Here is a 26232-nt window from a genome sequence, read left to right as displayed (position 1 = left end):
ATCTTAGAAATATTAGCTATGGGTACGATAGAAATAGTAGTAGAGGAACTTGTTGTGAGTATATAATAATATTATAATATAAGTGACGTTGAACAATAGATACACTGCGATAATAGATTTACTTAAAACAATTGCAAGGATGCAATGAAATTAAGCGTTTGAAGAAAAATTTGCAGGAGCAACAAGAAATACTATTATAAAAGAAATTTTACGAATAGAGATGGATTACACGCGGTATCAAACTAAGTAATGAACAAACACTCATCATGAAGATGCACAACGCAAACAACTGAAAAATGTATATAATATGTTCTATACAGCGATACAGAAAGGATAAGCTTATGAACAAAGCACAATGGAAACATACAGTTAACAGAAAAATAAACATTCTATACGGCCAAATGAAGGATCTCTATGAAGCGTAAAGAATCAATGGGAATATGCCTCCAATTCCATATTGGTATGCTAGACTGAAGCTAATAGTTTTCAGGAAACGAGTGATGTATATGAAAGCGGTTACAAATGGTGAAATATAGTTATGTTTCTAAAAAACAAACGCAAAGGTAAAAGAAGTTTCAGGACCAAATTTTCAGAGCATTGAACTTAGACAAAAAACGAAAGAACTCATAATGCAAAACCAAAGCAAATTTCAATTGCTTCCATGACAAAAAAGAAGTTTTCTGGTTACTACAGCGGCGTGGACTGGAGAATTGTCGCTAATTATATGCAAAGACAAGACATAAGCTTCTAATTTTAAGGTATAAAAATATTCGATGTATCTTAAAGAAGTACGTCACTTGAATGGAACGAAACTAGATGATGGACATAGATATAATCCGATATATATTGGAATTATAGATGGAAAATTTGAACAAAAAAGTCGTTTATTGAAATCCTTCCCCCTTCTCATTATGTTTATGATGTTATAAACTCGTTTAATCCGTTTATGCCCTAAAAGATGACACAGTTCCAAAACCTTACACTACGAGTTTAATGTGCAGGTTGCAGCGCGAAACCCAAAAACCAAAGCACTGAGGCTGAACAAACTCTAAAAACCAGGTATGTGAGATCCTTTACAAGATTAAAACTTCAATCACCGCAATTTTTATGCAAATATAACCGTCAAAGGTCAACCTGAGGACAACTAGAGTTCCAACCCAGACAAACGAAGAACGGAATCCTCACTAACTCAGTGAAGCGACTGCGATGAATTACTGGATAGCGGCAACCGGTGCGCTAGCACTAGCAGCGGCCATTACTGCACAAGGCACCACTTTGCTACACAATCCCAAAGCTCAAGTAACGACCACATGCGGGGCAAGTCATTACATGCGTCACTTAACGCGGCAAGCGGAGAGCGCATTGGAGAGAGGACTAACAAACGCAAAAGGCGCTCTAGAAAAATCAAACAAACTACGCGTTGTAGCAGCTTATAAAACAGGCGGGGCGGCAACAGCAGCCAGCATATTAGCAGCCAACCTAGCTTCGGAAACTGCCAAGGCACTTGAAACGATAAAAACCGAAACGTCCAATTTTCTAGAAGGCTTCACGGCCGCGGCCGAGCTAGCAGGCCAGCAAACAATCGTTTCAGAAATTAAGTCAGCGCAAGTACAGGACGTCAATACGCTAACGGCGGCTCAAGCCGTCACGACGCCCGGCATAATCCAAGTCAAACCGACCCTAGCACCAGCAGCAACAGCGGCGTGCTTTAATGACGACGGGTCACCAGTAAGCGACGCAGAAGCAGCCCAACCCAATCAGGGCGAGCCCACATTAAAGTTTTTCGTCGTCAGTGCAAATACCCCTGGCACAACGCACAACGAATTGTTGACAATTTGGGGACACGGCTCCACTGGGACGGCGCCATCAACCGGATGTCAAAACGAAGCAACCTTTATCGGGATCAAAGGCGGGGACTTCCTTAAAACAGCGGCCGTAACAACCACACGACTGGCTAGCTCAGCAGGCAAAACATATCCAGCAATTACCAGCACAACAACGATACCCAATGACAAGACTTTAAACAAGGCGGTTACAGCAATAAGAAAACTAGAAACGGCGGTAGAGGCATTAGACGCCATATCAGATGTCTCAAGCCCAGAAGACGTAGCGGCGCGACCGGAACTGAAGGAGGCCATAGCCAAAGCTCTAGATGGAGACAAAGCGACATATGCCAACTCTGCAACGAAAGCGAAAGTCGACTCGTTTATGGCAGAAACATTTGGCAAAGAGCCAACAATAGTAAAAAACACCATAGTCAAAGACCTCAAGGACCTAAAGCCCCCAAAATCCGCAGTAGGTGGAAATGGGGAAAATAAGCTTGAGACAATAAATGACCCCAAAGAGCTCGCAAATGCAGCAACCTATTACACAGTCAAAAAATTCGTCGACGAACAAGAACAAAAGAAGAAAAACCAAGCAAATCGATCATGTCCCACAAATACAGATAAAACAACAGAACCAGCCAAATCAGCAGACGAATGCAAAAAGCATACAACAGCCAAAGATTGTAAAAAGGAAGCTGGTTGTGATTTTGATGATAAAAAACCTGAGGGTGAAAGATGCTTTCCAAAACCTGAAACTGAAAAGAAAGATGACAAGTCATTTTCTAGCAATGTGAGAGTGTCTGTTCCTCACGTGTTTGCTGCATTTGCTGCCTTGCTTTTTTAAAACAATTTTTCCTCCTCAATTTTATGAAAAAATGTTTCCTTGCTAAAATTTTTGCTACTTTATATATTTTAACACGTAAAAATTAGCCGAGAAATTATAATTTTTTTCGGCTCTCTGATTCTTTGAATTTTCTAATAGCTAAAAAAAATTCACTCTTTTTTCCTGTTGAATTTTTCTCCAGAAACCCAATAAAGTAGGAAGGAGGCAGAGAGGTTATGGACGTTAGGCTAGAGAGGGTTATCCGGCTTCCGGTTATGCTTAGAGTCAAGGTTAAGGTTATTTGGGTTAGGGTTATTTCTCCCCTTACTAATAAATTAGTTTTTACTAGCAATGAAGCATCGCTTAAATTTTTTACCTTTTTTATTTTTTTGTTTTTTTACCAGAGATTTTTTATCTTCGCTTTTTTTCTTTTTATGGAATTTTTATTAAACGCCACGCGGCCTGACTAGAGCGATGAGGCGACCAATATTAGAAGGCCAGCAGACATTATGCAGCTTCGCTCACAATACCATGCCAGAATAAATGAAAACTAAAAAAACAGCAGAAGAATGCCCAAGTCAACATTACGTCTATGATGCCACCAAAAAAGGAATGAAAATCTAAATGAGGAACATAAAACACAAAAGGGGAAGGAGAAGAATACCAAGAAGGAAACATGGGAAGAAAGATAGGTGTGCCTAACATGGAACTAACCAAAAAGCTTGTAAAAAGAACAGCAACTGCAAATGGGATGGCGGAACCTGCAAAGATTTCAGTATTTTTCTCAATCAAAAATTGGCTCTTATTATGGCTGCTGTTTTTGTGAGTATGATAGCATTTTAGCATTTTAAGGAATTTTTGAACAATTTTATAAAATTTGGAAAATTCACATATTGTAAAATCCTGAACAAATGAAAATTTGGTATGATAGTGACTTCTGGCTGTGAAATATTATGGTGATAGTGTGTAAAAATAGATCATATAATAAATTGGTTTATTCTTTTTATTTGGTCTATTTAATGGATATTAGTTGATGTCATAAAAGTAATAGTAGTAACGGTAATGAATAATGTTGTGAGTGTGTGTATACTAATATTATTATTATGGTGGTAAATACTAAATGAATGTACAGAAAAGAAGAAGTAAAGATATGGTAAGGGCACACAAGGAGTAAGTAAAGAAGTCTGTGAAAGAGTGGACGAGTAATATTATTATTAAAGGGGGCGCAAAAAAGAAGAGAAAGACGGAGATTAAATGTTCGCGTTTTCGAATTAATACATAAAAAGGGAAATCATCATATAGGTTAATATGAGGGATGGGACAATAATAAAGGGACACAATGCAGTTTACAGGCGAAATAAGTTGTCTACGTTATCCAAAAAAAGTGGCAGAAAAGTAAAGACAAGGAACAAAAAATACAGAATGTGGTGACAGGATGCAAGACAGTACATCACTAAAAAAAATAATACATCAGGAGATGATGCTCTCTGCTTTACTCATAAACCAATGGGTGCAGCAGTGAAGTTCGAGAAAACTGTTGTTTAAAATCTGATAGTAGATCCTAATATCCACCTGTTAAAAAGATGAGTAAAAAATGTAAGCAGGAGAAAGAAGAGAGTATTTAGCTTCAAAATGATGTTGCAATCTTCTCACAAGATATAAGAATAATAATCAACATTTATTGTACCACAATATAATATTGCTTGGATAAAGATTTAAAAACGAGGAGTACTAACGGAATACTATGGATCAAAAAAGAACAATAAAGACGGTAGGTTCTTAAAATAGTATATATGTGGACAATAGAGACCTTTATGAAGTACAGAAAGATTCAAATAATGCTCCGACTCTCCACTACTGACTCACTGTATAATCATAGCAGCCTCAAAATACCGGATAACTCATATAAGAATATACGATGATGAGGCTTTGATGGACCGTCTCAAGAAACTTCAAAACAAAAGAGTGTAGTCAGAGCTCCACTTGCCTGATGAAAACATAAGAAAGGAAGTGCACACAGTACAATACCATGAATTGATCAAGGCTATGCGTACAGCAGAGGCGGTGGAGTTGTATCGTCACTGAAGTACTCCCACAGACAGAGGCTTGTGCAAAGATAAAAGCGGAAAACGATCATAAATTTTAATTGTTTTAGATGTACACTGATAAAGATTGTGATTTAAAAGTGGTAGTTTTTGAAAGTAGACTTCGTCATTTTTACTAAAATATAATAAATGAGGAAACGACCGTAGATCCTATTATATACCGCCAGCAGACTGGAGCAAATAAAGATCTAATAAAACTGTTCCAGAAAGTAGCCAAATAAATCAACAACGATAAAATTGTCAAAATCTTTATAAGGGAGTTTGCTTTTAACCAAGAGCCATATGTCATTGTTATAAAATCCGGTCCATACCCGACTAGAACACAAAAACAACAAAGAGTGGTTACGGTCAAACCTGTACACTTAAAACTAATTAACCCTTCTTTATGCCTCATGGGTATGGTTTCGCAGCGGACCAAAGATGTTGAAGACGATATCAACAACGGGTGTTTTCAGCGGTGCTCGTAACACTATCAGTCAACGCCTTTCACGAAACTGAAAAAAACACGAGAAATGCGTGCGACGCAGCGAAAAATTTGAGAAAATGACACAAAAAATATCAGGCGCCGTACAGGCACAGCAGTCTCAGCTGCACAAAGCGAACATTATATTGGCGCGGCTATCAGTAGCCGCGGCAGTAAACAATGGGCGACTGACACAATTGCTTGCCCCGGTAATTTCAGCAGGAACAGCACGCACAGCGGCGGCTCAAAAAAACCTAAACGGAGCGCTAGAGACACTAATGGCGAGCATAGCGAGTCTCAGCAGAATACACGGGATGCAACACTTAATCGCCGACGTAGCCAAACTGAAAGTAGAAAGTGTCGACGCCGGCAACACAGCGGCAACAATAACCGCAAACGGCAAACCAATACAAGATGTCGCCTTTGGCACCGGTAAAGAAGCCTGCGGTAAATCGGCAGCAACACCAAGAGGGGCAGACAGTCCCATTGTACCAGAGAAACGCGGGCCGAAAATAGCGATTGTCGTGCTACAAAGGAACAAACCAGACGCGAGCACCAAGACAGCAGGACTGCGGTGTTGCGTAGGAGCCAGCCTCACAGACAACAACTGCGGCGGCGCAGACACGACAGCAACACAATTTGGGATGTCGACGGGAGCCATGCTAAACGAGAAACTTGAACAGCTTGAGAGACAAACAGCAGACGACAATGACTATAAACAAACAACAATGAAACCAGCGGACCTGCTACCAAGCAAGGACTATATTTCAGATGCTCTCAAAGGCCTGAAAACAACGGAAACCCTTATCGCCAAGCTTAGTTTTAAACCAGATGACCTACTTTCAGCAGCAATAGTAGAAGACCAACCATTCGAACTGACGATATTAGCTACGATAGACGGGCAAGCTAAGGAATCAGCGAAAGGGAAACATACAGATGAAATCGAACGAATCAAGAAGTCTGTGTACGGCAAAGCGGACAACAGTTTCGATAACAAGATATGGACAACAGTCAATAGTGTAACACTCGAACCCCAAGCGACAAGCGCAGATCAGGGTGAAAAATTAAGTGAAATAAATGACCTAGACAAACTGGGCTCGGCGCTAGCTTACTACATGGCACAAAAGAAAGCTGCTCCAACTGTAGTCAAGAAATGCCTCTCTAAAAAAGAAACAACCGACCGCGGCGGAATAAATGACAAAAATCAATGTGACAAAAAGGATGGGTGCAAATATAATGAAAAAGAGAGCAAATGTGAAAAAGACACAGCTGAATCTATGGCAGAAACAAAAAACACAAACACCACAGGAAGCAATTCTTTTGTCATTCATAAGGAGTCTGTTGTGCATGCATTTTTGCTTCTATAATAATGTTTCAGGAAGGGGTTTGCTCAATTTTGTGAATACTTATGAAATTTATAAATTTTTTTGATGTTTTTTAACACTTTTGCAAAATCTCCTCAAAATTTGCAAAAAAAACTGAAAATAAAGTAATATCAAAAATTGAAATATATGTGATTTTCATATAAATTTGGCATGTAGATAAAATGTACTAAGTTTATAGGGTACTCACATTGAGTATTATTCTAATATTTACTAATTTGTTACATGGTTTATTTTATAGATATTAATTAGGGTTGCAATAGTAATAATATTGATAGGACAGTGTTGTGAGTGTGTATATACGAATATTATAATAATAGTTGAGGTTGTTTGTGCAAACTAAATGCAATGCCAAAGTAAACGTTAAAAGGAAAAGTCAGCAAAGGAAGTATGTGAGTGAGTGTGTGAGAAAAAGCAAAATTTTATGAAAGAAAATGCATGAAGATAATGAGCGAAGGAAAGAAAAGACACTCAGTTTCATAAAAATGACTACGTGCATCATTATACACAATTTTATAATGGATTGAACGATGAGGGAGAGAAATAGTCCCGTGTAAAGAACGAATTGAGTCCTAACAAAACACAAAAGGATGTGGTGCAAGCGGAGGACATCTATAAGCACCACTGCCTATGTGCCCTGAGGCCTCGTTGAAGTATGCATTGTCTCCAATCAAAGCTCTATCATATATACACAGTGGTCTAGGAAAAAGAGCAAATCTGATAAAGGCCGAATTTTTATTTAAAAGTTCGTCTCTCAAATGAATTAAAATCAAAAAAACTGCTGTTCCGAACAATAAAGCTTGCGATTTCCTCAAATCTTTTATCACAGGCAGAAAACCGAAGAAAGTATTTGAAAGACAAACAACGAAGGAAAGAATGCATAAAACAAGCATTAAGAAGCTTTTACACCACAAGATAGTGTAGAAACAGCTATCCTTTGTTTTCCATTTACTTATATGAATTGATAGTTGTATTAGATTAAATTATATCTTTGTTCTTCTCTAGATACAACCATGTAAAATTGTAAAAAAGCAGCTTAAATGTAAGATTTTGGAGCTTAAAGTAAAAGGACTTAAAAGAGTGCAACTAAACTTACCTTATCAGGTAGAGAGAGTTGAGGCAGTAGCTCTGAACGGTGGTTGGAATACAAACAGGTTTCTGTATCGTTGAGTTTGAAAAAAACGATAATATTGCAACAGAATGACCGATCCAACCACCTTCAGGTCACAACGTGAGGGCGCGAAAAACAACAAAGTAGAGAAAAAAAGAAAAAATAACGACTTAAGACATCAACGTCACCAGAAGCTTATTAAAAACAACTCACTGCTAGGATAGTAGATGTAGTGAAACAATGACACCTAAAAAGCCACATATCAGAAATCAAAAGTCAAATGAGACGACAAACGTCCAGAAAAACGACAGCAGTAAATATGTATTTCACACTGTAGTGGGTGAATGTAAACGGAAGGCTTATGGCAAAATTTGTCCATGAGTGCATGAAAGTGAGGCGCTAACAGGATAGACTTGAAGCCGCTGAAAGTCGCATAAAGCAACAGCAGGACCAACGGGTTGAACCAACAAGCCGGACATGATCATGACAGCGACTGGGATTGGCAGGAAAAGGACACCATCCATACCTGTGACAAAAACTTGGTTATGTTTTTTTCTACTAAAGGTAATTGACAGAAATTTTCTCAAAAAAAAATTAAGACTTGAATTCCTACTGCCTTCTCATTATGTTTACGCCGTTGAAATGATATTGGCCGTGCGGAGTGGTGGCCAATAAAAGCAAAAGCTACATTAACAGGGGAGAACAGAATCTAAAAACTCAAAAGCAATAAAAAGGTCGAGTAAACAGGAAACTGTCACCGTATAAACACAACTGCGGATTTATTTTTTCTCCTAGAAGACACACCTCTAAGAATCACAATAGCAAGGCGAACCGAAAGCGAAGCACAGTTAACGTAACAGCAATGCCCCGAAATTCGGGCCGGACAACAAGTACCTTGGCGCTCGCGCTGGCCCTAAAGCTGCTGGCAGTGCCTGTATCGCCCAGTGGCCCCGCCTTTGACGAAGAGCCCGTCAAAAAGGTTTGCAAAGTAGCCAAAACTTTAACGGATATCGAAGGTGTCGCTTTAGCAAAGATACAAAGCCTAATAAACCAGGTATCGGCGGCAAATGAGGCGGCGGCTAAAGCAAACCTGGCTGCGGCCGCAGCGACAGACAGCAACACCTCAACGCTTTATGCGGCAGCGGGCGCCAGAGCTTCAAGGTGTTCGACCGATGCTGCCACCGCTCTGGCCACTCTAGCCCCAATAGCATTAAATGCAGCCACTAACGGCGCCAAAACCAGTGGGCACATTTCAGAGGTAATCGACATTCTCCGACAGGCTTCTAAAGACCGAAGCACGAGCAAGTGCATCGTTCAAAAAGGGGACAGCACAGCCACGTTAGCCTCGACTGTAACGGCGTACGGCTGCCCGGCAGAAATACTAGAGCCACCGGAACCACGAGCAACAGTCGATGCCAGTGTAATGGACAACAAAGGCTTCAAAACATTGTCGGCGAAAACAGACCTGCACAGCGGCAACGCCCAACAAACATGTATTTTTCTAGTAGGTGCAAACGACAACGCAGCAAAGCTATGGAAGGCAAACGGCGGAGCCGGCGACGACGTAAACATAGCCCAAGGTTTCATAACCATTAAACCGCACGACACGGCAGCAAGCGCAACAGCACAAACCCCGGCCCTAAACGCACTAGGCAATTCTTGGGCAACACCAGAGGCGACAACAGCCGCAGCAAAACTTTACAACAAAATAGGACAACTAGAAAAGCACATGCACAACAGCTCCGGCGAGACAGCCGACGAAGTACTCGATAGCATCCTAGCGACTGAAAACCTCAAGGCAGCACTACTTGCAGTCATAAATAAACCAAAAGGAGCTCCAGCCAAACCAACAGAAGATGAAATAGCCACCGCGCTAATCAACAGTGTGGAGCCGGCGACCACTACACAGGCACAAAAGCTAAAGGAGAAAATTCTAAGCACCATGGTCCCCAAGCTTGCGGAAGGATCAAAAACCCAAGTGAAATTAAGCACTTTGACTTACCCGGGAGAGATACAGAAAAGCACACTCGCAGCAATCCAAGAGTTAAAAAACGGGTGTAACCTGTGGTCAGCACTGAAAGCTGCAAGCAACCAGTCGCCACCAACCAGGCACAGGAGGAATATTGTAACGCAATTGGAGACGCTAACAAAGACAAGTGTAACAAGGAAAAACAATGCAGTTATGACGACTCTGAAGACAGCAGCAAAAAGTGCAATTTGATGCGGAAAAAGCGAAGGTAAAAGGTGTCACTGTGACACAATCTCAAACTGGAGGAACCGAAACAACAACAGGGAATTGCAAGGGAAAGCTACAAGAATAATGCACCAAGGTTCCAGAACGCAAATGGGAAAATAACGCTTTCAAAGATTCCAGTTTTCTCGTTATTAAGAAAATTTCTCTGGTGAATGCTGCTGCTTTTATGAGTTTTGTAGCATTTTAGCATTATAACGATGTTTACCCAATCTTATAAAAATTATAGAATTTACTGTTTCAAGAAAGTTTTCTACAAATTGATATACTATGATATATTTTAACACTTATTGATAAAAATATGAAATTTTGAATAATTCTGATTTTTTGTGAAATATTAAAAATGTGTACAATAGTAGGGTGAAAAGGTATGAAACATTGGTGCTATTCTAACAAGGTTTATTTCGTTCATATTATGTATATGAGTTGCAGCAATAATAATAATAGTAATGATAATAATGATAATAATGATGATAGAAGAGTGTTGTGAGTGTGTGCATATACGAATATTATGACAGAGGTTGTAGTGAGGACTAAATAGAATGACCAAGTAGAAGAACTTAAATAAATGAAAGGAGAACAATAGAGCTAAGGGAGTCAGTTGAAAAGTGAGTATTATACAGAAAGGGGGTTTGTTATTAAAGGAAAGAGATGGAGAAGGGGTGAGGGATGTAATGCGCAGATCTAAAAGATAAACTTAATGATGGAAATCAAAATTAAAAGATGATGGAGGTGACAGTATCTATTTTAAAGGTCTAATAGATTCCCTATATCATCTGCAGAAGAAACCGATATAAGAGTAAAAAGAAGGAAAGAAAACTAAGAAGAAAACAACTGGATGCACAATAGCACAACATAGGAGAAAACGATACATTAGGAGGAGAAGTTGCGCTCCGTATTAGACAGAGATGTGGATAGACTCCACTGTAGAGATGGTAGAATGCGGTTTTCAATATTGTGGTGGATTACAATGCCAAGAAGAAGTAGGAGACAGTGGAGGTGATCGAATAGGAATAAAGTAATGTCGAAACTGCCCCATCACATATAGTAACAACCACCTACATTTGTCGCAAACGATATAATATTATTGAGAGATAGATATTAAAATGAGGACTACTATTTGATAACCGTAGACAGAAAAAAGATATATTGGTAAAGGATGCTTAAAATAAAATATATGTGAAACATTATAGCAGCTTTATTGAAGCAGGGAGCAATAGTAGCAAAACTACATTAATTCAAAACTCGCCAAGAGGAAAAAATAAGTACATTTGAAGAACGCACATTTCATATAAGTGCTTTCAATCGTACAGTGCTAACGTGGCAAATAATTCGACAGAAAAGTTGAAAAAACTTTAATGGAATCCAAAAGCACAGTCTCTGAAGTGCAAACAACCTAAAATGAGGTAGATTGTGAAGAAAATTGGCGTAAGGTCGAGCATAAGAATAAAAAAGAAAAAAGTTATATAATTTCAGAAGCTGGATGCACCACTACAAAGGAACCGCCATATAGCACAGATTGTAAGCCATAAAATTTGAATTTTAAGGAGTAAAATATCTGCTGTATTTTCAAGATTTATAGAATTAAAATTTCGGATGAACGAGATAGATCTGATAGATATAAATAGACAAGAAACTTATAATTTAATGTACAGTCGTATGCGATAATTTTAGACCATACATTTGTCATTTTGCACATGTTTTTTCTACACTAAATACAACACTTACTCAAGTTGAACATATGAAAACCTCAACGAAACAAAGTGATAATTTTTATATTGTAATTAGTTTGAAGATTTAGAAATGGAAATGGAAAATTTGCATCCGCAAACACAAATGTGATGATGGGGATCATGATTCGCAAGGAAGTGGAGAGAAAATTATGTAAAAACAGTGCAGTGTACATTATTAATGGACCTGCTACATTATCAGCAGAAGTACAAATTATTATAGATAAAGAAGTATGAAAAAAACACTATAAAAGACCGAATAAGCTACTGTACATCAAAGATTAGAAGGAAAAAATACGTGATGCAAAGAAAAAAGACGGATTGTGATCTACAAGGCATTATAAAATGGATAGATGCTAATGTGTGGATGTTTTTAACTGTGGTTTATAATCGGAAGAAGAAACATAGTGTTAACCAGTAAGTTCGACATACAACAAATAATATAGTTTCCCGGTATAATTTATAGTAGAGGAGGAAATAGAACAGTACAGAAAGATCATGAAAACTGTGGGATACTTTGTGTTATTTTGGTCAGCAACAGCAGAAAAGCGATCATGTGTATCTGTTAGCTCGGTAGTCGCAGCAGCAATAGCCATACTTCAGCAACTTCCAATAGGCCAAACCAAAATATCCTTTTTTTGTTTGCCAAGACCGCACTGTCAAGCAACTGCGCTGCGCCCACACAGCTGATCTTCGTAGGCATAAGAAAAAAAAATGCTTCTTGTCTTAACTATAACCGTCTTAGCGGGGCTCACACATAGAGCTGAAACGACTGGCCATGCTTTTGACGAAGCCGCCGTAACTAAGGTGTGCAAAGCGACCAGAGAGTTAGACAAGATACCGGCTGTAGATCTTCACAAGCAGAATAAGGAAATAAATGCCATAAAAGCGGCACAAAGTGCCCAACTTGAACTACTTTCAGCGGCGAGCAGAGAAACAAACACCAATGCATCAAGCCTTTATCAAGCGGCGGCTCTGGAAGCACACAAATGTGCAGAGTTACAAGCTGCACGCTTAGAACAGCTGATCAAACCAGCTCTTCTGGCGACCACAAATGCCGCCAAGAGCGTAGGAGCAATCAACGAATTCGTAGATTTTTAAATATCAGCTTCAACAGGCGGAAGCACAGGGCCGTGCCTAGCGGCAAGCGGAGGCGCTCCCACAGGGAGCAATAAGCAGACGCGCCTTGGGTGCCCGGAAGCCGTCACCGACAACATCGACGCGGCGGACTATCAAGAAAGCGGGGCGCTGAAGCACACAGGGTTCGATGAGCTGGCGGCGACGGCTGCGAAACAGACAAGCGGCGCCGGCTCAACAAAGTGCCACCTGCTAGCAACCGGCGGTGCAAGTTCAACAGCCCACGTGTGGCAGGACGCCACGCAAGGCGCCATCCCAGTCATAGCCGGCTTCATAGAAGTAACACCGCATTCGACGCCAGCAAGAACGGACATCCGGATACCCAAATTGCAACAAATAGGGGGAAATTGGCAGGCGCCCGACGAATCCAGGAGGCCGGCAAAGGTGTTTAACAAACTGAAGGGGCTGATCGCGGCTGACACCAGCAATTGCGGAGAAAGCAAAGACGAGGTAATCAAATACGCATTAGATACATCAACAGCGGTTGCTACGCTCAAAGCCATCCGTAAGAACGCAAAGCTGTACGAAAAAGGAAGCAAAGAAGACTACGGCACAGAGAAGCTACTGGAAGAAGTATCAGGAAAAACAACAGGTCAAGCAGAGGCCATATTAAACAAGCTGAAAACAATACCGGCAACGAAAGTGTTGGCGGACAAAACGGAGGAAAAGACACTGAAGGAAGTAGGTGGCGGCGACGATCTGAGAGCAAGCTTATTGCTGCAATACATCCGAAGAGCCAGTCGACTTGCGGAACTTGAACAGGAGCTTGCCACAGAAAAACAAAAAAATTTAAACACGCCACCCCCAAAAATAACTGAAACAGAAGCAACTTGCGCAGCCAAATGAGCAGGAGCTGAATGTAAACCCCCATGCAAATTGTTTGACGAAGAAGGTGGCAAAAAGAAGTGCAAATTGGATGAAGAAGCAACCAAACAAGCAGAAAAACAATCAGGAGGCACAAAAGAGAAAACAACAGAGAAATGCAAAGATAAGAAAAAAGCAAGGCGACTGCAAATCTTCTGATTGTAAATTGGAAGGAAAAGAATGCAACGATTCCAGTTTTTTGTCAATAATAGATTTGCTCTGAGTTTGGCTGCTTTTTTCGTGAGTTCGGTATAATTCTAGCACCATAAGGACTTTGTTCAACTTTATAAAGTTTATAAACATTATGAAAATTTTCTATTTTGATATATTTTAACATTTTGTGAAACCTTTGCGAGATGTGCAAACTTTGGAAATTCGAAATGTTTTACAAACTGAATTTTTTTAGTTTTCTTAATGATGTAAAGCAGTATGATCAGAAGGTATGACAAGTAAGTGATATTCTAATTTTGTTTTACTTTGTTTATTTTATAGATAATAGTTAAGGCAATATTAATAATAATTATGATAATAATGATTTTGATAGGAGAGTGTTGTGAGTCTGTGCATACATTAATATAATACGTTTGGTGAAGACTAAATGAATATGAGAGCTAAGGCTCTGAAATATACGTCAATGGTGCAATGTAATTAAATTATTGTGCTTGAAGGAGTGTATGAGATATGAACAGAAAAAAAACTAAATTGAATACGCACAGTTTCAAGAAACATAAGATGGGTATCATCATACACGAGAATATTCTGAAGAAACAATAAGGGAGAGACATATGCAGTGTAAAATGCATATGAAATTGCTATGGAATTTTTAAAAAGCACAATAAATGGCCAAAAAAGAGAGAAAATATGGAATTAAACAACTGGGTACGCATCATAACCTTGCATAATATAATGACGCATCAAGAGAAGTTGCTGATGATACTCAGCATTTCACTAAGGTCTGGATATAAGGTTCTGTGCAGATGATGGTTGAGACTGTATTTTTAAATCTGTTTTCGGCTTCTAATATCAAGCTGTAAGCAATAAGAAGAAAAAGCATAAATATTAGAAAGGATTGAGTAAGTACGAAATAATGTCAAACTCTTTTCTTTATCAGAATTAGTTATAATTTCTAGCACTATTGTGCGCCAATATGTTATTATTTGTAAGAAATTTAAAATAAGGACTACTAATGAATTACTGTGAACAGGAAAAGCAGAGAGAGAGAGAGAGAGAGAAAAAACTCTAGAAAAATGCTTATAGTAGCACAAATATAAACCTTTATCAGAGCTTTATATAAGGTGGAAGAAGTTTCTAATAGTAATCTACATATTCCATACTTCTATGCGGGTGAGAAATCAACTGCATTCAAAGAATTAACAATTAATATAAGGACCAGAGACGAAAAAACTTTACTGCAGCGAACAAAGGATTTAAAGGCGAAGCAAAGATTACAAGTTGGACAAAATTACTGAGGGTTAATTGCAACCGACCTAAAAGCATTCAGGATGCATGACAAATAAAAGGAAGCAGCTGCACCCGTGAAAAGCAGCAATGCCACCTGGTAATATTTCCAGTCTGTAAAGTGAATTACAACCAAATAAGAGTAATAACAAAACATACTGTTTGAATTTACCGGATAGAAGTAAGTTGTGGTTAAAGAAGAAATGATCCGAAGTTTTAAACGTCAAAATAGAAGAAATACATGCAGGAGGATATGGGCTGAAAAGTTTTTAACTTTTTTGGAAACTTGCACAAAAAAGTTTCCATTAAAATTTTGTCAAGGTAACCGTATAGTTCTATCGTGAAATCGACATTTACATGAGTTAAATATGTTTGCATATGCGCAACAAAGCTCATGTTTAATGATGTCTGTCTGCTCTCCGTGGTGATATAACAAAACATCAACAAAGCGGTGTTTCTATGTTTGTTTTTTTTTGGAAGGAAGACAGGAACCAAGCTAGAAACAAGACGACTGCCATAAACATAACGAACCACTTTTATTCATAAACACACAAAGTTTCATACCGTGGACACAGACAGGTATCCACCACTAGATACCAAAGCACAAGAACTTCCTGCAATAAACGACAATTTTTTATTTTGGTTGTCACGAAATTGGGGATATAACTCACCCAACTCTTTTTCTTGGTGCCACATGCCTCTTAGGTCAACTGCAAACCACGACAATAACCATGAATACATGCGCTGCACTCAAGACAAAAGCCCAAGCGACAATTATACTTTTGATGGGTTTAGTACTCGGGCGGCCAGCCACCGGAGATGTGGCGGAAGCAGACAACGCCGAGGTGTTTGAAGCGGTCTGTGACCTCTTTCAGCTAGCAGAAGGCAAACTGCCGGACGATGTCAGCTCAGAAGACGGAACAATAGAGATTAAAAATTGCAGGCAATCAACATGTCTTTAGCACCCAAGACGTGGTCTGGCATGTTCACAAAATGTACCTTCAAGCCACAGTCGTGGGACGAAGCAAAGTCGGCGGGATTAAAACCAGACGAAAAGTGGAAGGACAACTGGGACGAATGGCAAGCAGCTGTATTAAACACAAATCACGAGCATGAGCCAGGCAAATCCATAGCAGCCTCGGGTTTCCCAAAGCTAACCGGGCAAGCTGCCAGGCTGGCACAGGTCCGTATAGAGAAAATCCTAGGCAAGGCGCGGCGGCACCAAAAGGCTGTAAAAGACACTCAAAACACTCTGAAAACACTCTCAAACGATGAGCTGAAGAAAAAAAATGAACGAAGCCGCCTACGGCGTTGAGACAGGAAAGGGCACGTTCGACACCAGCGTGGCAGTAAGAGAAGGCAACGGCGTCGTCGCTCAATGCAACACCGATCGCACCGTAGACGGTAAACAATCTCTATCATACGCGATGCAGTGCCTATTCTTTGACGCGACGCAGAGCACAGGGACGAAGGCTTGCCGAAAAGACAGAGCAAATACCCAAGGCTGGGACACAACGGCACCGAATCTCAAAACGGCGTTCACAGAAGTAAGAACAATATGCATCCCCGGAGCAAGCAAAAAGGTGACAGCGCCGGCAATCCACAGCGCCGTAAACAGAATCCACAGCTCTATAAAAATGATCGGCGGCGTAGGGTACCTGGAAGCATACACAGCCACGGGCTGCCAAGCAGGTGTCGCTAAAGGTCTCTGTATTAAATACATCAACAAGATCACCTCAAATGCAGACAAATTTGGCAAACTAACATACGTCGCGAACATGCTGCACGTAGCAGACACCATAGAACGACGAGAGGATGAAAGCAAAAGAGCCCACACGGCATTGGAAGCCATTAAAAGCGAAGTTGAAGCAGCATGGCTGATATCGAACGAAACACTAGCATTACAGGATTTGACCTGAGCACTGATGACAACAACTACAGTCACTGCCCAAGTTCCAAAAAAAAAACGACGAGAAACAAAAAAAATGCAAAGGAATAACGAAAGCAGCACAATGCAGAGAAAAGCACCCAAAATGCGAATGGAAATGGTTTAATGAGAGTGAGTGGGTGGGTAGGAAAATGAGTCAGAGAGACAGAGATCAGGAGCAATATTTTTTAAGAAAACGCAAAAGGAGAAAAATAAAGAAGAAATATGCTTGTTTTGAAACACACAGATGGCCATAGACGCCATCACACGCTAGGATGTAATGTATGGGACGGAAACTACCAGGAGCAACCGCAAAAAAAGTGAAAATGGAGATACTAACGAATACGTAGAAGCAGCTACAAAGGATGAAAAAGATAGAACCAAAGTACAGAGTAAAACAACTGGTGCGTAATAGTTCAGAATAAAATGATACGAGTGGGTATTTTACTTCAAAATTTACACATAAATAGGTACCTTAAACAGAAGTAATAGTGGCTTTTTTTGATTCCAACATAATGGTGTCTTCTCGTCTTCTGTGGTGAAAACTTAGAGAAAAACTGAGAGATTGGATAAACATGAAATTACGTCGAAGTCTTATTCTAATCAGATATACTAATAATGACCAACATATTTGGAAAACAATATGATATTATTTATAGTATTTCAAAACAAGTACTACCAATGGATTACTTTAGACAGGAATAGAAGACATAGAACCATGTAAATTTCTTAAAATGGAGTATACATGAACAATTAGAGGGGTTTTCTTGGATGTCCAAAAAGTTGGTAGTAATACTCCACAAATTCCATATTGGTGTGCTGATCAGACATTACTTTCCTTCAAGGAATGGCTAATTTAAATAATAATACACTCTGATTCGGCTGCGATGGAGTGTATCAGGAAATTTTAAAGAAAGAGGGTGCAGATAGGACCGCAATTACCGAATATGAGACGAAAGAGAGTAGTAATAAAACCAGGAGAGATGTGCAAAATACTCACGATGATGCGTAAAGCAGAAGTCGAACCGTTATATCGACATTGAAAACTCACAATCCAACTGGTATTAAACTGAAATAGAAGCACACGACGGCCATGAATATAAATTTTTTAGATATAGAATTCTATAGCTTAGGTTTGAAAGATGGAGTTTCTTTGGCTAAACTGAATGCTTTTCTACCTAATCCAGGAATACTGGCAATGAGCAGTGTTTTGAAACGTTTATTCTGTAACAACTGGCCAAAAACATAGTAGATTCCTATAAATACCCGTTTTTCCACGTAAACTCGACAACACAATTGACCATGAACAGCAACAATATCTAAATAACGCAGGACATTCAGCAACTGCTAGACACTCCGCCGGCAGCGGCTTGGGACTAAAAAACAAACCAGTTTCAAGTCTACGGAACCAAACAGGTTTTCGACAATGTACAAAGCTTTTCTTATAGCCTTGCCACTCTTAAGCATGGCGGCAGCCGAGCCAAACCCCAACTGCTCCATCGAAGACCACAACGAAGTCTACATCGGAGAGCTCGTCAAGTAACTCAAGATAGCGGCAATACTGCCAAGCGTTAACCGTAAAAAAATCAAAACAACTAAAAATAGCCGCATTACTAACCACTGACAGCAAAAAAGCTGTCTTTCTTCAAGCTCTGTCCGACTTACACCTAAGGTGCAAGCTGATGACGACCGAGCATTACAAACGGTGATCGGTCTGGCTTCTAAGGCGGCGGCACTGGCTCATATGGCGGGAAACTCTGCAGCACTAAATAAGGTAGCGAAATTGAAAACAAAAGCGGACTCAAACGCGTTCACAACGAACACAGAGTCGGCGGCCAGGAAGAGGATTGAGGTGGACGGCACAGAGTCCGGCATACGCACAGGCAAATGCACAATTCACTCTTACATAAACGGCGAATCGCCACAAGGCGCAGAGAAGGCGCTCACCACCTGGCAACTTAGTCTTGAAGTAGTCAAGCCTGACACCACAGCAGCAGCTCAAGCTGCAACTCAAGCAATGGTATACGAAACATACAACGGCCAATGCAGCAGTAGCAGCAACGGCAATAGGGCCGGGATTTCGTCAGGCACGCTGTACTCGACTACCGACGCGACTAAGCAAGCATCAGGAAAGGTGAAACCAACCGCGACACCAAAGGAATGGGTGTTCCATTCGGACAACATCGCGGATCAAGCAGCCCAACTCGACACCGAACTCTCAGATGCGCCGAAGACATACACAACAGCAACCGACAGCTGCGAACCGTATAACAAACTAAGTGACGATAACTTTATCCTCTGAGTCTACAAAATTGCCAAAGGGGACGACACAATGACGGAGATACCGCAACAAGAACGGAACAATATTAAAAACATGGTTGAAAGAAGCTATGGCAAGGACCCAAGCACGTATGGAGAACCAATACGGAAAGGAGTGAAGGCAACGCCCCTAACAAAGGCCAACTCTGGCAGACCTTCAAACAGCAAACTAGACAGTATCTCAACACTGAATTATTTGCAGCAGATTGAAGCATTCATAGAGGCTTCAGCTGCGATAAAGCAAAACGAGAGGATCAGTGCTAGTACCTCTGAATGCAAACCACAAATTGAAACAGCATCGGCATGTAAAGGTAAGGAGAAAAAGAACTGCAGTGGCGGGTGCAAATAGAAGGGCACTGATGAAAAAGGAGAGTGCAAAGCTAAAGGTTGGGAAGACGGAGTGAAAGCGGAGAATGAATTTAAAACTGCAAACACCACAGGAAGCAATTCATTTGTCATTAACAAGGCTCCTCTTTTGCTTGCATTTTTGCCTATGGGATAAAAACTGTGTGAAACCTTTCTTTTTTTGAGAGAATTTTAAAAACCTACTAGTGTTTTTTATACTTCAGCACTTTATTATGAAAATGTGCGAATTGTTGAAAATTGCAAAACTTTTTAGAAATTTAAAAATTGAAAGTGTATGATAGTGGCCTATGGTTGTAAATTAACATAGTGATAAAGTGATAAAATTTAATTTTTTGTTTAATTTATATGTTTAATGCATATTATTAAGGTGTCTGATAATAATGATGATAATAATGATAGAAGACTGTTGTGAGTGTGTGCATACGAATATTATGATAAGGGTGATAGTGAGAAGTAAATACCCTGTCAAAAAAGAATTAGCTAATACAATAGCAAGGGGGCCATGGCAACGGGAGAGAAGGATGAATGTTGTGAAAAGAGCTTCAGAACGACAAACCCACAGAGAAAAAAGGAAATGGAACATGCATAGTTTCAGATATAAGAATGATGATGGGAATTATCATATACGAAGGGTGGAGGGGATTATCATGTAGAGGCACAGCAAAGTGTATGGCCATATCAAATTATTACATCAATTGCTGTGGTAGAAGCAGCAGAAAAAAACAAGGAGATAAAGCAGATAGTAAAGTAATGGGAGACGCAGGAGCGCGTGTCAGACGAATATAGTGCATCAACAGAAATCGTGCTCCATATTTTACTCAAATAATACTAGATTCTATAGCATAGATAGTGATAGAAACAAGAGTAGCAGTAATTCATAAAAGTATGGTGATGATAGTATCATAATGATTCAGATGATTGGACTACATATCACAGAAAAATAGTTAAGTTACTAGAATTTCTAAATGTGTTGGCGCACCAAACGCCTGCTAGCAGAACAGAAATTTACACAATGCAAATTGAATAATGTGAGTACAATGGTAATCACATAGTGTAAGGCAGCATATATCACTAAAGCGAACTTCTTTAGCAGAAACTACAGGTATACGCCCGAATATAAGTTGCAGACACTGGACGGACATCCTTCAAAAACAGCATCATAAAAATATCGAGAAACTGTTTACATATGTAAGCACGGCTACACTAAAAACCGTAGTGTGCCAACTGAATTCTTTCCTTAATGGTTTCTAAGATTGTATAAGGTATTAAAACATTTAATTAGTATGGTAAAAGTATCTTATGAAGTATATCAGAAGGATATCTGCAACAATGAGTTGTTTACCTTTTATTATTATGGGGATTAATTTATTTGTTTCGCTATACAGCTTGTTTAGGAAATTTGAAAGAGATCCTATTTCACTAGATATTTTTAAAGATGAGTGTATGAGATTTGTCTTGAATGATGTGAGGAAGTTTTGGGAAAGTGAAGACTATTTAGTTGTGGCCGGAATACCTTCTATAGATAATGATGAGAGATTTAGAAGAAGGAATCTACAGAGGGAAACTTGTTAGAGTTACCATGAATTGGCACGTAAGTCAAATAATTTTACTGGGAAGTTGCTTATAGTATATGCTCATTCCCCTCATACAAATAGTAATTTTTAACTCAGAGAGGTTATTGGAAAAGAGGGTTATGTAAATCAGGATGTTATTATTTTACCTTTATGTGATGTCAATCCAACAACAAATAAAAAATTGGAGATGCTGGTAATTGGGGACGGGAAGCAGAACTCACTGTGAGTAGAAAAACATATTTGTGGTTCAAATTCGCAGTTGAAATATTTAAACCGTCTAATCCCTATATAATGAAAGCAAATGACGATATATTTATGAGGGTGCCATTGTATCTGCAATACTTTGAAATACTTCCACGAGAGAAGTTGAATATGGGGAGAGCTCTTGGTTATCCTAAAGATTTTAGTGATAAAATTACGTTTCCACCATTGGTTATGCATCGACACTATCTAGGGATATTGTCAGGGAAGTTGTTGATTATAAACCTCTGAAACAATTAGTAACGTCAGAAATTAAATTCAGGAATTTCGCAACATATATTGATTTTAGTGCTCTCAATGAAGATATTATTGTTGGAGAAGTTATAAGGAAAAATTATATTTTAAATGTTTATTAACAGTGGATATGCAAGATTGTCGTCATGTAATGCATGCGAAGAAAGACACTACAGACAAAACTAATTTAACGAGCGAACAAACTATTGTTTTGCATCAGATTAGGGAAGAAGACCATAAGCACCTCAAAAGCCGCTACAAATATAATTCTATAGTTAAGCGTCCAACCGAAAAGCTTACAAAAATTGACGGACGCTGGGCAGAGTTTCGATGCTAACGCGGACGTTCTTAATGTAAAATAAGAGAGAGAGAGAAAGAAAGAGAAATTTATAAAAACAGATGGACAATCAGCCACTGATATCTGCGTAAAAACGATGCAACTATCGACGTACCAGCTTTGACTACGCCAACATTCCTTCCGAATTTATTTATCCGCCTCTAAAAGGATCACCAAGGATACTACCGCCATTTCAACATTACTAGTAGTTCTTCTAACACATAAACTCCAAAGACTAAACGGAAAACTCAGAGTGTTTGTCGTTGTCGTTGAAACTCATGTTACTCAAGAATGGTGTAGGCTCATATTGAGTGCCAAACTAAGCCATGTTGAAATTATTACAATTGCTATGGGAGGTTTGTATAGTCATGTAAAAAGGCTTATATGGGTTATGGAGTTTTTGGAAAGACAGAATGTAAGTGATGATAATATTGTAATGACTGTTGACGGATCTTATGTTATTGTTTCTGATGGAAAGAGAAGTATGAGAGTGCAGTAAATATTTTATACAAAATACTGATGATAATGAAGATAAATTTAGTGAGGAGGGTGTCGTTAAAGACAAACAAATTTCTCCGATTCTATTCATGACGACAGCTGAGTATTATGAACCTCGCTTGCACTTGATAGTTTATTCTGATCACAAAGAACATAAAGAACGTTGTCGGTGGTTTTTTGAGATGACAAGCAAGACAGAAGAAGAGAAAGTCCTACCGCCTCTACTAAAATTTCACGACACAGGGAAGCCATACCTCTGGAGCGGTAATTTAATAGCACGAGTTCGGGCATTTAAGAGGTTTAAAGCCGCCTTCGATAAAGTTCTTGCAGTGGCTGACGAATGGTGGTCCAAAAAAGCATTTATATTCCCTTGTTGTTGTGAAGTGTGGAACGTGAAGAGAATGTCAGCAGTAGATTCGTTTTGCAAGGAGGGCTGATAGGTCTGGATTATAAAGAGCAGTTTTTCTCAGTTCCTTACGAAACTTCGCTCAGAAAACCTGCGTTTCTTCACTTTCTAGGACATGAGTTAACCTGGGAGGCAAATTCTAAAAAGATCGTATCCAACCTTACTTGCTTCAAGAAGGGAGAAAGAAGGGATTTCAATTTGAATGATCTGGGGGGAAATTTTAAGTTATGCAATAGACGGAGAGAAGTGTGATATATATTATGGGCTGATTGTGATGGTACATTTAAAGAAGGGGATTTGTTTATAGCTAAGAAGCTTGAAGATCTATCTTCCGGTTCCTCGACACCACTACCAAATTACCTCCAAACAAGAGCCAATGAAGTACTTCAACGAAACACAGAAAGATAAAAGCACACCACCCCACTCCGCCAAGCTGGGACGGCTTCACAACCACCAAAAAGCAGATGCAGACGCGTCCAACCACCGAATGATGATTAGACGACAAATTTCGTACCTAAAACAGCACAAGATTCAATGACTATAATTTTCAAAAGGCTTTCTAGCCAATCATATCAATTATTGGTAGTTAAATAATAAAACAACAGCACAATCAGAAAGGGAAAGGTAGTGTTTAACAACACTGAACATGGGAAAAAGCAGAATTTAATTAATATTATTGCTTATCGCAGCGAAGTCGCTACAGCGTGCACATGGAACGGCAGGCGACGCACAGAATGTTTTCCTGGCATTGTGCAACGTCTGGCAGATAGCCAAGAGCGGCAGCATTTCGGCTTTCACGACGCCGCCGGACGAAACAGACTACATAGATATACTATACTATAATATGAGTGCAGCAGACGACAAATGACACGCCTTGCTTGGCACTGCAGCACAAGCAGGAACGTGGGATAAAATGAAGGTAACGCTAGATGCTCAGAAAAAGCACTTTGATTGGACAGTAAAATGTAAAGAATGGCAAAGACAGCGACAACACACAAAACCAGGTGCGAAAGACAACAACTGGGCAAAGGAAAATCCTCGGCCAATATCAAAAGAGGAGAGGGCGCGTGCGGCACGGGCAATAAATCCAACACCTCACATCTCCCAGCAGATCAATGAACAGCTAAAAGCACCTCCTACAAAGGACGGCGTAGATTAATAGAAAAAATCAATTCGGCGCTACAGGAGGCTATGTGTGGAGCCGAAACAAAATACAAATTTGAGGCATCCACAAAGACATGCAAAAAGGTGGCAACCGCAATAACCAAGGCAACCGACTGTGCGATCGCAGAAAACGGCAAGAGTATCGGCAATGACCTAGTATGTGTTTGCGCGGACGGCACAGACAACGCCTGCGGAGCAAGGAACGCCAACACATATGCCAAAGGCGACAGCACCAACGACAGAATAGAAGGGACTGCCGGCACATGCCCCGAGAAAGCACCAGTTCAACAATTAGACTCTAAAATATCCGCCGCCATCGCCCAAATAGGCGCACCAATGGCACAGCAGGACCCGTTCAATAGAAAAACCGTCCTCGGAAAAGAAACCTCTGTAAGCTCCACTGACAGCGACGCCAACTGTGTTGACTACCACACCTATTTCAGTGGACCGGACGGAGGACTAAACAAAGTGCCATGGATCAAAAAGTTAAAAGAAGCGGCAGGCGCCTACAAACTGTACGAAGCAGATAAACAAAAGCGGATACGACTAAAGGAACAGTTGGCAGCGCTTAAAAAGCAGCAGAATACGAGTAAAACACTAAAGGACAAGCAGCAGCATAAACAATACCAGTACAATCGACAACGGCCACCGCCAGAAAGGAGATAGTCTGTGAAAGTTTTAACAACAATGAAACCCATTGCCCAACAGATTCTTGCGAATATGAAAAAACTAAAAAGGAATGCAAGCCTAAACCAGGAACAGAAACCACAGCAGCAGGAACAGGAGAGACAGAAAAAGAGGGAGCAGCTCCAGCTGGATGTGCAAGACACGGAAATGATAAGACCGCTTGTGAAAAAGACAAAACAGGAGACGAGAAAAATTGTGCATGGAGGAAGGGAAAAGAGGGTGGAGATTACAAAGAAAGAGAAAAGTACAGAAATGGCTGTTTTCTCCTCAATAAGAAATTTTCTATGAGTACGGATGCTGCTTTGATGATTTTGGTATCATTTTACATTTAAGAAGATTTTTGCTCAATTTTATTAATTTTGTTGAAAACGTTTGCTGATATTTAACATATTTTGGCACTTTACATTGAAAATGTAAAAATTTGAAAGTTTCAAAATTTGCTAAAACGTACGTGATGGTATACAATTGTTACAAAGCAGTATAGTGATGAAGTATGAAAAATGAGTGCCATTCTAATTTAGTTTATTTTGTATATATAATGGATAGTATTTGGGCTTTTTATAATAATGGTAATCGAAGCAGCGGATAAAACGATATAAATGGAATAGTATATAATTATGTATATTATAATAAGAGCAATAGTAGTGAAGAAACTCCGTCCAGGTAATACAGAAAGACTTAAAAATAGCGAGTGTGCAATGTAAGTGAGTGAGTTGGGTGGGAAAGTAGGAGGAATATAATTAAAGGAAAAGTAGAAAAACAAAAAGAGAAACGGAAATAGAGCATGCTAAATTTTTTAAGCACTAACACGAATATGGTCATTATTATACACAAGGTGATGGAGAATGTCAATGATGGAGGGACAGAGTGCATTATGTTGGCCAAACGAACTTTGTATGTTGTCCGGAGTGATGGAAGCAGAAAAAGAAGAAAATAAGGAAACATAGAGTAAAAAACGATATACACATCAGAAAAGTGAAAAATAATACATCTTCAGCCGATGATACCCCGTTTTTACTCAAAAAGGGGTAGACCCTATAGCAGTGGTTATGGTAGCGGCTCCACCTTTTAATTTTAAAGCTAAAACTAACGTGCTGTTTGACAAAAGTTAACTGATTCTTTATAGGGCGTTTTTGTGCTTTCACTTTTGAAGGAGTATAACCATGATGCAGAGGGAATTTTATTGAAGATAGTAAAGACGGTTTTGAATTCTACAAAGAGTTCTAATTTTTTCTGCGTAGCAGCGCAGGATAAACGGCATGCACTCAGAATTCTAGCCAACCGTAACCCCAAATAAATAATCGGAAGA

General features: G+C 39.6%; 1 protein-coding gene and 8 pseudogenes across 1 annotated transcript, besides 6 other annotated features; all 9 read left to right on the top strand.

The window, feature by feature from the left end:
* Nucleotides 1–59: 59 nt before the first annotated feature.
* Nucleotides 60–82: a sequence feature (AT_rich).
* A 1124-nt stretch (nt 83–1206) lies between these two features.
* On the top strand, nt 1207–2670 carry Tb09.244.0640 (variant surface glycoprotein; the record flags this gene model as incomplete). Its single annotated transcript, XM_822665.1, has 1 exon — nt 1207–2670. The coding sequence occupies one exon, from the start codon at nt 1207–1209 to the stop codon at nt 2668–2670; it is 1464 nt and encodes a 487-aa protein (XP_827758.1).
* Nucleotides 2671–2920: 250 nt separating this feature from the next.
* Nucleotides 2921–2964: a microsatellite.
* A 228-nt stretch (nt 2965–3192) lies between these two features.
* On the top strand, nt 3193–3492 carry Tb09.v2.0390 (annotated as a pseudogene).
* Nucleotides 3493–5139: 1647 nt separating this feature from the next.
* Tb09.244.0650 lies at nt 5140–6584 on the top strand (annotated as a pseudogene).
* A 1988-nt stretch (nt 6585–8572) lies between these two features.
* On the top strand, nt 8573–10151 carry Tb09.244.0660 (annotated as a pseudogene).
* Nucleotides 10152–10394: 243 nt separating this feature from the next.
* Nucleotides 10395–10437: a microsatellite.
* Nucleotides 10438–12405: 1968 nt separating this feature from the next.
* Nucleotides 12406–13947, top strand: Tb09.244.0670 (annotated as a pseudogene).
* A 237-nt stretch (nt 13948–14184) lies between these two features.
* Nucleotides 14185–14228: a microsatellite.
* A 675-nt stretch (nt 14229–14903) lies between these two features.
* Nucleotides 14904–14924: a microsatellite.
* Nucleotides 14925–15881: 957 nt separating this feature from the next.
* On the top strand, nt 15882–17214 carry Tb09.244.0680 (annotated as a pseudogene).
* Nucleotides 17215–18503: 1289 nt separating this feature from the next.
* On the top strand, nt 18504–19898 carry Tb09.244.0690 (annotated as a pseudogene).
* Nucleotides 19899–20079: 181 nt separating this feature from the next.
* Nucleotides 20080–20109: a sequence feature (AT_rich).
* A 2303-nt stretch (nt 20110–22412) lies between these two features.
* Nucleotides 22413–23390, top strand: Tb09.244.0700 (annotated as a pseudogene).
* A 328-nt stretch (nt 23391–23718) lies between these two features.
* On the top strand, nt 23719–25255 carry Tb09.244.0710 (annotated as a pseudogene).
* The last annotated feature ends 977 nt before the right edge of the window (nt 25256–26232 follow it).

This window comes from Trypanosoma brucei, chromosome 9 (assembly GCF_000002445.2).
Source record: "Trypanosoma brucei brucei TREU927 chromosome 9, whole genome shotgun sequence".
Lineage (NCBI taxonomy): Eukaryota > Euglenozoa > Kinetoplastea > Trypanosomatida > Trypanosomatidae > Trypanosoma > Trypanosoma brucei.
The sequence above is the reverse complement of the archived record's forward strand: the minus strand, read 5'-3'. Positions and strand labels throughout refer to the sequence as shown.